General features: G+C 37.2%; 2 protein-coding genes across 2 annotated transcripts in view; one reads left to right on the top strand and one right to left on the bottom strand.

Moving 5' to 3' along the window:
• Positions 1-12,393, top strand: part of LOC126966157 (baculoviral IAP repeat-containing protein 6-like) — a 312,407-nt gene that overhangs the window by 267,623 nt on the left and 32,391 nt on the right. The gene's annotated exons all lie outside the window — the stretch shown is intronic.
• LOC126966103 (papilin-like) overlaps positions 1-12,393 on the bottom strand; it is a 52,073-nt gene that overhangs the window by 19,545 nt on the left and 20,135 nt on the right. Inside the window, exons 14-26 of the mRNA XM_050809977.1 lie at positions 11,682-11,834; positions 10,871-11,078; positions 9,759-9,826; positions 9,480-9,536; positions 9,104-9,139; positions 7,411-7,458; positions 5,904-6,041; positions 4,670-4,837; positions 3,992-4,109; positions 2,506-2,792; positions 1,671-1,871; positions 908-1,084; positions 353-532 (exon numbers count right to left, since the gene is read on the bottom strand). Coding sequence (XP_050665934.1) covers positions 353-532; positions 908-1,084; positions 1,671-1,871; positions 2,506-2,792; positions 3,992-4,109; positions 4,670-4,837; positions 5,904-6,041; positions 7,411-7,458; positions 9,104-9,139; positions 9,480-9,536; positions 9,759-9,826; positions 10,871-11,078; positions 11,682-11,834 — 1,839 coding nt within the window. The remainder of the gene's footprint in view (positions 1-352; positions 533-907; positions 1,085-1,670; positions 1,872-2,505; positions 2,793-3,991; positions 4,110-4,669; positions 4,838-5,903; positions 6,042-7,410; positions 7,459-9,103; positions 9,140-9,479; positions 9,537-9,758; positions 9,827-10,870; positions 11,079-11,681; positions 11,835-12,393) is intronic.

Genomic DNA, 12,393 nt, shown 5'->3' with positions numbered 1-12,393 from the left:
ATGCAGTGCCGCCCAGGATTCTTGAAAACTCAAAAATTCTGAGCGGCATTACAATTGCGCTCGTCACCTTGAGACATAAGATGTTAAGTCTCATTTGCCCACTAATTTCACTAGCTACGGCGCCCTTCAGACCGAAACGCAGTGATGCTTTCACATTACTGCTTTACGGCAGAAATAGGCGCCGTTGTGGTACCCATAATCTAGCCGGCATCCTGTGCAATGGAGCCTCCCACTGGTAAATGAATGCCTCACAAATCGTACAAACTTGAGGGAGGATGCATTTTATTGAACGCCCATTTCCCTATGACAAATAAGATTAAAACTATATTATACTGATTTCATTGATACATACCTTGAGGTACTCCAGGCGCATTGCATTGCATCATACAGGCAGCTTCAGAATTAAACCTGTTTGCGTTACCCTCGCACCCGCCCCAGATGAACTGACTGCATTTTCGCGTCTCCGGGTTGAAGCCCCAACGGAGATAGGAGCCAGCGCAGCTTCCTTGTTCAATTGGCTGTTTGCATTGCTCTAGAAATATTAATGAACTTCTTAAACTATTTACATGCCTTAAATATTTAATTCGAAGTCAAAGTTCTTTATTTGCCAGAAACATTCACAAGTCACCTTGACACATAAGATGTTAAATCTTATTTGCCCAGTAATTTCACTAGCTACGGCGCCCTTCTGGCCGAAACACAGTACTGATTACACATTACTGCTTCACGGCAGAAAAAGGCACCGTTTTGGTACCCATAATCTAGCCGGTATCCTGTGCAAAAGGAGCCTCCCACTGGTATCAATATAATATTTAAGTTTATTATATTTGTCGGAAATACCACGACGCTCTGTAAGAACTCTCAGAACGGACGCGTGACTAGTAAAATAATTAATATCGACACAAACCTTCAGTCTTCTCAGGCCTACAACTGGCTTGACATAGTTCCTCGGAGTCGAATCTGTTATCATTGCCGAGGCAGCCGCCGTAGATAAACTTGGCGCATCGTTCTTGGTTAGAATCGTAGTACCATTTCACATTATATCCTGTGCACGAGCCTTTTGATGACGGCAATTTACACGCGTCTATGAACAAAATATATATCGGTTTCAATGACATTCAAATTTGATCGTGTGATGATGAGCCGTACAATCCAATGTGGTGTGCGTTGAGATCACCAAGAATCCTTATCATGGAGATCAGCTGCAACGAGGAATCTGTAGTCAATTCGATTTGCTCAAGGAGCCGGTTAGTGGTACCTCCACAACCGTTTTGGGACTTCTACATGCGTGCGTAGATTCGTAGTAGTAGTGCGGAGAGGCCCCTACCAAAGTATAAGGAAGAAGTCTGGAGAACTAAAAAGAAGAAATCTCACTTGACGTCAAAGCACACACCAACCCATGGATGGATCCCCATACAAGATGGACCGACGATCTGATTAAGATCGCCGGAATACGTTGGATGAGTATTTGGTGGAGGCCTTTGTCCAGCAGTGGACGTCTTCCGGCTGATGATGAACCAATGCAACAAAGGGGTGTTCCTGTTTATACCCCGGATTGGAGACGACAAATATTAATAAATATTAAAATTTTCCAACTTTCTTTTTGCACTACTTCAAAGGACAAATAAAATTGACTCTTATTTAAGAACTATGCATAATATACCCTCTACCTCTAGGCGCTGGATGAACGCAGACATCTTGACACTCTTCTTGTGTTGAGAACCTGTTGGGATTGCCCTTGAAGCCCAAGTACCAGAAAGGTGCGCATCCACCGTACGTCATGTCGTAGTACCACTTCTTAGTTGTGACGACTGCACGGTCTATGACGTTAGTGTTATACTCGCCGCTGTCCTTCGGCAGACTACAAGCCTCTGTAATAATTTGAAAAAATAAGTCTCCTTATATTATACAAGTAATATTATAAACAAAACAACTACTTTTCTCTTGCGTTGGTTATTTTATCAAATTTAATTCAAAGAAAAATCTATGTAATGCAAGAGAGAAGAAAATCTCTAACGGATATACAGCGAGATAGAAAAAGAATGTTAAGATATCATCCCCACTATCTGGATGTGTAGCGTAAAGCGTTCTTCCGCAGTGCGGTTTTGTAAGATCTGTGGATTGACCTTCCTTGTGCGCTGTTTTCGAAACGATACGACATGGGTACCTTAAGAAAAAGCGTGTAAAGTTAAGTAAAGGGCTGGCAACGCTCCTGTGATTCTTCTCTTGTTACAACAGGAATGGCTCGCGGTGATAAAAAAACAACAAGTGACGCACTTGTCCTCCTCTCCCATAGAAAAAACTTATGTTTTTTCTTTTATTTTTGTATTTAAGATTAAGGTAATATTTTGTGTGAATTGAATGTGTATATAAGTTGGTTGAATTATTTTATTGTACCAAGCCTTATGGCCTGACTATACTATTGTGCTTATATATAAATGCGGTAGAAGACACACAATAAAGCGAACTCTCTACTCCACACCCTTCTTACATTTGTAGCATTACCTTGTCTATTTATCGGTATATTTGTACAGTTCAGGAATTTCGGCCCTGCTGCAGCAGTAGTTCCATCAGGACAACAGCCATATTTACTGTTCGCGCAGTTACATCCTGCTCCATCCGGTCCAGTAGCCGCTGTGACTTCATCACCACAACATTTGAATGGAGAATGCTGGCAGAGACAGCCCGCGAGACCGGGGCCACTGGATATCGTCACACCGTCAGGACAGCACCCGAATTGATACGTGTGGCAGCCACAGCCTTCATAGTTATATCCAGTCGCTGCTGTATGTCTGGTAAACGAAAAAAAAAGGGTGTGTGTACTTATGTATGCACGCAAGAAGTTATACTTCTTTGGCCTAACGAAGCAAAAATCATTAAAATGATTTATTCCTCGTGCTATTCTACTTTTCTGAAGGAACAATTTTGTAAAAATCTCGCAAAGATGGCTAAAAATAAAAGAACCAAACGTCATAACTCATAATGATACAAATTGAAAGTACCAATATATTTTTTGTATTCAAATTAAGATAGGGTTATTGAGCGGAAAGGTCTCCGATGACACATACCTATACAATTATAGGTATGTATCACGAAAAAATTTACGTAATAGCTTAGATATAGATTAGCCCCCTTATTCATAATAGTCTGCTAACTTCAAGCATTGCTAATTCTCACTCTGTCTTCTTCTTTTGACCTAAGTCAGAATAAGAAAAAACACTCCTTAGCGGCTGTTTAAAGTTAGCGGACCATTATGAATAAGGGGGTAGGAAAATAGATTATTCTCACAAAGTACAATTACAAAGTATGACGTAGGTATGCTAACTTTTGTGTACGTTTTAATGCAGATTTATGGCATACTGTAAGTTAGAAAATAACATGAAAGCATTTTAAAATACAGTAAAAGGCCCACTTCCAAGCATTTGAGAGGATACATAGGACAAAAATAATTACTAGTCTAATCTACCAGTGGGAGGCTCCTTTACACAGGATTCCGGCTAGATAATGAGTACCACAACATTAAAAAAAACACATATTCATTTTATATAAATGAGACTGACTTCACTGAACATCGAGCGACCTTTTATTTTATTTAGTTATTTGTTTAAAAATTATTTGGGATTTGTTTATTTGAAAAATAAACAAATCCCCAATAATTTTGTCAATCATCTTTAGAGTCTGAAAAATTTATTAGACTATACAATGACGTAAATTTTAATTCAAAATAATTATCCACTATGGATCTAGCTCGCCAGAATAAATTAAAATAGAGACACATTAAGAATTTTTTTAGCATGATAAAATACTGTAAATATAAAATCCTGCTTCATTGGGTTAGTAAAAATAATATTATTTCATACTATTCTAAATACTAGACAAAGAGAGAGCTACATCATACAACCAAATTTTTGTTTAAAGTTTTAAAAATTATAACGTATTTCATTTGATCTTCTATAGAGTCCTTAAGAAATTTATTTTAGAAACAAATTACCTATCAGGACAGCATCCATACTCGGTGTAATGACATCCACAACCCTCGTTATTGGGACCTCGTGCGATGGTGACGTTGTCCGGACAGCAGCCAAAGTGGGCGGTCTGGCAACTGCATCCTGAAATTTAGTTTTATGTTACGAAAGAGTCAGAAAATTCCTTCGTACCTATTACTTACCGGCGTGAGACAATCTCGACGAAATCAAGTTCAAAAATAAGTTATTCTGTTATTTATCTATTCCGAAAATCAAAGGCGGAGGAAATATGCATCACTCGGTGATGGATACATATTTGTTACCTTTGGGGTGGAGACGATGGGTCCTTGGGCTTCATCGGTACAAAGACTCATAGCAGAGGTATTCAAGCGTTTAACTGATTTGACAGGTGACCCAAGGTCTGGTACGTACCTCTGTCACAGGATAAGATTGACCATACAGAGAGGTAACGTTGCCAACTTCATATGCACCTTACCTGCCAACCGAGATCTTTACGCTGTATAACATCTGTACGATGTATTCATCAAATATTGCATATTTTAATAAGAGAGCACAAAAAAGAATGCTGGGATAATTCTTGCGCCGCTTCTTTTCTCTCAAATAAGAGAAGATAACAAAAGAATTCTAAAGGAATAAAATTTGAGAAAATAAATGCCTATTATGCCTTTATGCCAAGTTCAAACCTTCAAGATGTGGTCCTTCAGCTGCCTTGTAGTTGTCAGGGCAACATCCAAACGGAGACTGCGCACAACAGCCCTCCAGGTCCGGTCCATGCGCAGGAGTGTCACCGTCCAAACAACATCCAAACTTAGACGTGATGCATCCACAGCCTTTTAGATTTGGACCTATAGCTAAAATTAATATTAAATTTGAAATAACTACTATCATCATTGTTGAAGTGATAACTTTCGCTGTAACGTAACGCGTTACGGCGCCAGTCTATCTGGCTTCCTTGGATTGTTATATTTGCAATACTACGGTTACCACTTTTAAGTCTACGGTGTCACAAATGGTCGGTTTGCAAGGGACAGGCGAAAATTACATAGTTGTGTTTTGATCTATTCTTTATGGAGTTAACAATATACTTATTGTTTTGGTGAGTCTATCATTATGGTATCGTCACAGCAATACACACTGTGAAAAATTACTACTGTTAGCAGACAGTTTGACAGTGGAGCAGGGCTTCTCATTAGAACTATTTCGGTACAAAATCTTAAATATATCTGCAAAAGCGGAAAAATAATTTGTGGTCAATAATGAACCGAATAGAGTTATGTAATCGACGATCTGGTCAAGATCACCGGAAAAGGTTGGATGAGATATGGATAGGATCGATCAGTGGACGTCTTCCGGCTGAAATAATTATTGCTGTCATCACGGGTCTGGCGCACCCCCAGTATCAGCTCGATCCATTTGACCGCATGTAACGCAGAGCAGCTCGAATTGTCGGGGACCCAGTGCTCTGTGAACTGCTGGATCACTTGGCGTTGCGTAGAGACATCGTTTCATTGTGTGTCATCTACCGTATTTATCGTGGGGAGTGTTCCGAAGAGCTATTTCACCTTATTCCTGCCGCCGAATTTCACCTTCCCACGACACGGCACAAGTTAGGATATCATCCCCACCATCTGGTTGTGTGGCTGTCCTCCACAGTGCGGTTTTCAAGGATCTTTCTTCCACGTTCTACAAAGCTATGGAATGAACTTCCCTATGCGGTGTTTCCGGGACGATACGAAATGGGTACCTTCAAAAAAAGCGCGTACACCTTCCTTAAAGGCGGGCAACGCTCCTGTGATTCCTCTGGTGTTGCAAGAGAATGTGGGCGGCGGTGATCACTTAACACCAAGTGGCCCGTACGCTCGTTTGTTCTCCTTTTCCATTAAAACAAAAAATAATGATGATGAAGTGATGTATTACCTGCTGTGACATTATCAGGACAACAGCCAAATTCAGATATACTGCATGGACATCCCTGGCCGTTAGGTCCTGAAGCTTCAGTGATGTTATCAAGGCAACATCCAAATTCAGAAGCGGTACAGTCGTCTGTCGTAACATCTGAGGGAGAAATTAAAAATCATTAGAATGAAATAGCGGATTGATGAGACTTTGATTTAATTATAATTTTAATACATTCACGTATGTTAATATGAGATTGTAAGCGAATATAATATGAAGATTGAAGAATTATAATTCTGTGTTTTGTAGATTTAGATCACTTGGCGTTGCTTTGATACCTTGCTTTTACCGCATTTATCACGGAGACTGTTCCGGAGAGCGAATTCACCTGATTCCTACCGCCAAATTCCACCTTCGCACGACACGCCACAAATTATAATATCATCCCTACTATCTGGATATGTGGCGTTCCTCCACAGTGCGGTTTTAAGGAACTTTCATCCACGTACAACAAAGCTGTGGAATGGGTACCTTCAAAATAGCGCGTACACCTTCCTTAAAGGCCAGAAACGCTCCTGTTATTCCTCTGGTGTTGCAAGAGAATGTGGGCGGCGGTGATTACTTAACATTAGGAATGCTCGTTTGTGGAGGACAAACTTCTATAAAAAATATTTAAGTCTTTTCTTGTAGTGAAACTTCTTTAGGCGCGCTGATCATATTATTTTATGGATATTTAATTAGACTGACTTGTCACGCTTGGCTATGTAACGTCCTTTTGACTCTCTTTAACTCTCGAACTTTTGGCTTTGATGGAGATTTCACCTCTGTCGTGTTGTTTTAATTTCAGGTTTTATTAATTTTATTAAATACATATATATATTCTAGGGCAGCACAAATTAAACAGATATTGTGCATTATATTAATAACCTATCTCCCACACCAATAACAGCAGGTGTCGGATGAATTATGCGCCTTAAGATATTTTTTTTTATGAAAATAATGGATGAGATGAGCAGGACGTTCAGCTGATAGTAATTGATACGCCCTGTCCATTACAATGCAGAGCCGCTCAGGATTCTTGAGAAACGCAAAAAATCTGAGCGGCACTATAATTTCGGTAGTCACCTTGAGACATAAGATGTGAAGACTCATTTACCCAGTAATTTCACTAGTTACGGCACCCTTCAGACCGAAACAGTAATTTTTACACATTACTGCTTCACGGCAGGAATACGCGCCGTTGTGGTACCCATAATCTAACCTGCATACAGTACAAAGGAGCCTATAACTGGTAGGCTAGGTAGAAAAATAATTTTAAAATTTAATTAACATTTTAAAATTATTATACAAATAAAATGCATTTTTGAGAGTTGAATGCGTGTTTTGACGATGACTTAATTCTTATAGTAAATTTTTGTGGTAATTAACTTTATTTCTTTCGTATTTTTATATATTATATTAGTTTCAAGAATATAAGTTCTGTGAAATCTTATAAAACTGTATTATACATAAAAATATTTTTAAATACCTGTTGTACTTTCGGTGTAGACCACTGTTGTAGTCTCGGCTTCTAGGTCTAAGGAAATAATATAAAAAATAATTGAAGGTGATATAGAATAAACTTTAAAGTTAAACTTTTTTGGGCAGATGGCGGCAAATAATACGCAACAAAGTACTCTGTCGAGATGATCACGACCCTCAGCACTGAGGAAACCGACGCGAGGAGGAGGAGGAGGAAACCATAATGCAAGTGAAACATTTTTCACAAAATAACATATAATAACATTAGAAATAAGGGATTGCTTGTAACTAATTCTAGCAGGCTTCATAAAATACATATGTATAAAATACATATATAAGGGTAAATGTATACACTTTTATAATAAAGTACCTGCCAGTGTTCAGGCATTATCTATAAAAAAATTAAATGTTTTATTTATTTTATAGCAATAACAATTACAGTACAATATTGTTACATATTTTATTAAAAAGAGCGCAAAAAAGAAGAATGCTGGGAGAGTTTCTTGCGCCGCTTCTTCTCAGAGCACCATAATATATTTCCGAAGTTTAGATTTTGATAGTTTCTAGTATATTAGAAATGACACCAACAAATTATATATAATATGTTTTACTTATCCTTAAAAATTATAATGTAAAAAAAAAAACAATTGTCAGTTCCCGAGAGGGAGAGTAGGGTTCGAACCTACTCTCCCTCTCGGGAACCAGCGGCGCCGTAAGCCACTCAGGCAACGTGACTTGAAAACAGTATATGAAATTGAAATTCACTCTTACTTCGCGGCTGTTATACGACATGCGACGGATGGACGAAGAATATTAGGCGAAATAATAAAAGTTTCACTTTAATTACTAATTAGTATTTTATTACTACATATTATGAAACAAAGTCCTTCGCCGCATCTGTCTGTCTGTCTGTTCGCGATAAACTCATAACTACTGCACCGATTTTCTTGGTGGTGAAATATGTTAAGTTGTTGCATACATTTTTACAATCATTAACGATACTTGTTGGAGCTGTCGGAAAAAATAAACCGTTTAGGGGCTTTCAACGAAAACGCTGTGTAAACCCTTTGAGATATAACAAAATAATTTTTGGTGAAACTGTGTATCTTATATATAAGTGCGTCTACACAAAAGTCTGCCATGGCATATACATATCTCTTAAGGATAACATACTATATCCATTTTAAAACTTTAAAAAATTTGCATTTATAAAGCGATAATATAATAATATTGACACACTTTTTACACAAATTATCTTGCACCAAGTTAAGCATATATAGCCTGTGTTATGGGTTACAAGACAACGATATATTTAATACAATATACTTACTTAAACATACATAAATACATTTAAACATCCATGACTCGGAAACAAACATCTATATTCATCATATAAATGCTTGCACCTACCGGGATTCGAACCCGGGACCTCTAGCTTAGTAGGTAGAATAATATAATAGCTTTTTACACAAATACGACATTAATCCTTAGCATTTTATTACGACATATTATAAAATCATTCAGAAATACGTTGTTTTTCTGAATGATTTTATAATATGTCATATGTCATTATTTCATTTTACTCCTTGCCTGATGCCTTTAGACTACATTATTCCCGAATACCTACATAGAATACATACCAACCGGTTTTTTTTCTATTGACAGAACAGCGTTGTTACAAAATTCAAATATTAACATACCTGTGAAGCTTGTCGAACTGTCTGTTGTAAGGGTTTCTGAAAAAAATTATATGTTATGAGTATGTTACATAACAATAACGTTTATAAATCATAGTATTATTTAAATTAAATGTATAATTGCGAAATATCTAACATCACACTAAGTAAGGGAGGGTCTTACAAATATGACCAGCTATGACGGGGGAGGGGTCAAAACAATCATAAAATTCTTGTACCGTTATTTATGTGTCAAAGTGAAGAGGTATATTGCGTAGTCAGAATATCGAGTTCAATCAAGAATTCTAAGAGGCGCTAAACTCGTCTCGTCACTTTTTGCTCATAAAAGCTACCAGTAATCTTTTATCTGTAGGTATTAACTCATAAAGATAATAAATACCTGTCGAGGTGGTGGAAATCTCTGAATACTCTGTAGTACCTTCTGTCGTTGTTACTTCTAGAACAAAATAAAGTATTATTTATCACTACATTTTATTATAAAACTGTTAGCGATAAATTCAAAAACTATTACACCAATTTTCAAGTCGTTTTCACCAATGGATAGCTTGGTTATAGAGTATATAATTAGTTGGGTTTTTGTGTACATATTGTCTGTACAGATTCAATCGTTGTTGAATATAATATTATGTTCTTGTTTAAGTAATAGACGTTTACATACCTGTTTCAGGACATCCTTGCTTGTTAGGTCCTGAAGCGGAAATGGTCTCATTTTCGCAACAGCCAAATCTGAAAAAAGAATTTTGGTGATGACATTATAAGTAATATTCAAATTTATTAAATTTAGGGTAACTAATCCGAGAATTAAATTATTAAATCTTTCTTTAAAGTCAAGTCAAAGTCAAATAACCTTCAGGCTTAAACTAAGCGCTTCTGAATCGTCACTATAAATATTTCTTCTAAATTACTGAATTTGCTATATGTTCGTAAAAAGTTGCGCTCGTGAGAACAACATAATAAGAAACTCAACGGCCACTTCTTTCAATCAAATAGAGTATTTTACAATCGCTGTAATATAAATAACAAATTTGGTTGTACGGTGCTGCATCAAATATATGAGTCGTGTTTGAATAATATAAATTATTTCATGAAAAATAATAAAGAATTAAATGCATAAATATAAAATATCGTATATTGGATGCATCAACCTTTAGAGCTTGACCTTATTATTTGTGTAAGGATTCGCTTTCGTGAGACATTATGATTTTTTTTTATTTAAATCAGTTTCGTCGACTAGTCGATACCAACAGCGATGATCCGTGACTAAAGCTGAGAAAGAACTTCTATTTTCATATGAGCAGCACCAAGCGGCAGAAAAGAAAAACCCTGAGGCGTTTGAGATGTGGTGTTGGAGAAGGATGCCTCGGAGGAGTAACTTCGCATGGGCACTAGATTGTTCACAATTTGCTATCAAAAGTTCTTGGGGTATTTTTACCACTTAGACCGACGCCTTTCGAGTAATTTAGACAAGTTGATAGTAATAGGCAAGGTGGAAAGCAGAAGATCACGCCGACGATCACCTAGCCGCATGTCGGACCAGATCTTCAATCTGACAATTATTAGCCTACCACTTACGACCGCAATAAAGAAGTAACCTAACGAAATCCTTGAATTACGGACAGGACCTTCAAAACCGAAGAACGTGACCAAGCAGAGATGGCCAGCACATGGGATACCCTAAGATTTCGAAAATACACATTTACACAAAATTAAACGAATATTTTGAAATTGTTGAAACTCCATTAAATATTTGTTACTATTTAGTTAAATTACTCTGTAGTCTTGCAGGCTGGTATTACGGGACATCCTTCATCATCATTTCCAGTAGCAGCAGTAATGTTGTCAGACTTGCAGCAGCCGTAGAGCGTCTCGTTACAGGGTGTGACAGGACAGCCCGCTCCTTTATCATCCAGAGCTGGTGATACACCGTCGGGACAGCAACCGTACTTTGTGTCAGCGCACGTCGTAATGTTCTTACAACCTTACAACAAAAGTAAACTTTTATTTTTTGTAGCTGTTGCATTCATTTTTTTTATTGCGTGCCCAGATCGTTGACTTACGGCCTTTCCCAATATTCCAATATCTCCATGAGATAAAAAATCGTAACTATCGTTGACTTTTCTGTCCCAATAAACTTATCGACGTTAACTCATCTTATCCGTACACGCTGTCTGTCAATGGGACGACGTATAGCTTACCAGGGATAGAAGTTTGTATGGAAATTGCAATAGTGAATTGGCAATAAGAATGACTTATCGGGTATATTGGGACAGCTTCAGATTACTGGCAGCTAATTACTTACAGTATAAGATAGTAACTTATCTCTATCTGTAGATAGTTTATTGGGAAGTGCCTATAAAGTACACCTTTTAATTTATTTCTATTTGGAGATAAATCATATTCATATTTCAGTTTCGTCTTGCATAGTAGGAAATTTTAAGATAGTAGATACTGAGTCCGTTTGTCAGCAATCGGTTGCTGATTATAATTCAGTTAATGGAACATCCATGATTCAATTCTCTATTTATTAGTTAAGAAAGAACAAAAAGAAGTGAAAAAGTAATATTTAAATAAAGACCAATACCTAGATCGAAAGGCCCGTTCGCAGGTGTTCGTTTGTCAGGACAGCATCCGTACGGATATATCCGAATATCCGTGCATTTAGCGATCTTACGCCTAATCTTACATTTCTGCCGTTGAGTGTATACTTCAACAGTTGATTTCCAGTCCAATTGAGCTAAAACATAAAATTACCATTAAAACACGATTTTCTATTAGATATTAACTATCCATATTATGATGACTATTGGTGGCTTTTTAACCAACTTCAAAAAGGAGGAGGTTCTCAATTCGTCAGTATGTTTTTTTATGTTTGTTACCTGAGATCTTTCGACTGTGTGTACCGATTTTTATTATTCTTTTTTTGAAAGCTGGTGCTTCCCGTGTGGTCCAATTGTAATTTGGTCTAGATCTGACAATGGCATCCATTAGAATACCATTTGCTAAAAGTATGTGCGCGACAAATGGACGAATAATTCAATATCGCGCGAACCGATTTTGATGATTATTATTTATTGGAAAGGATATACATACTTCAAAGGTCGTTTGGTGAGAGTTTGGAATGGAATCAGTTTCGTTACTTTGTCATGGAATCCATGACAAAGTAACGAAACTCTTCAATTCTAAGATGCAAATTAACGAATTTCTAATGTCTGTAATCATTAGCTTACGTTCATTACTGCATTGCAAAGTTTAGTAGGTCTACACAATATATTTAGACAAATTATTAGTGTGTA

Source organism: Leptidea sinapis, chromosome 9, assembly GCF_905404315.1.
Source record: "Leptidea sinapis chromosome 9, ilLepSina1.1, whole genome shotgun sequence".
Classification (NCBI taxonomy): Eukaryota; Metazoa; Arthropoda; class Insecta; order Lepidoptera; family Pieridae; genus Leptidea; species Leptidea sinapis.
The sequence above is the reverse complement of the archived record's forward strand: the minus strand, read 5'-3'. Positions and strand labels throughout refer to the sequence as shown.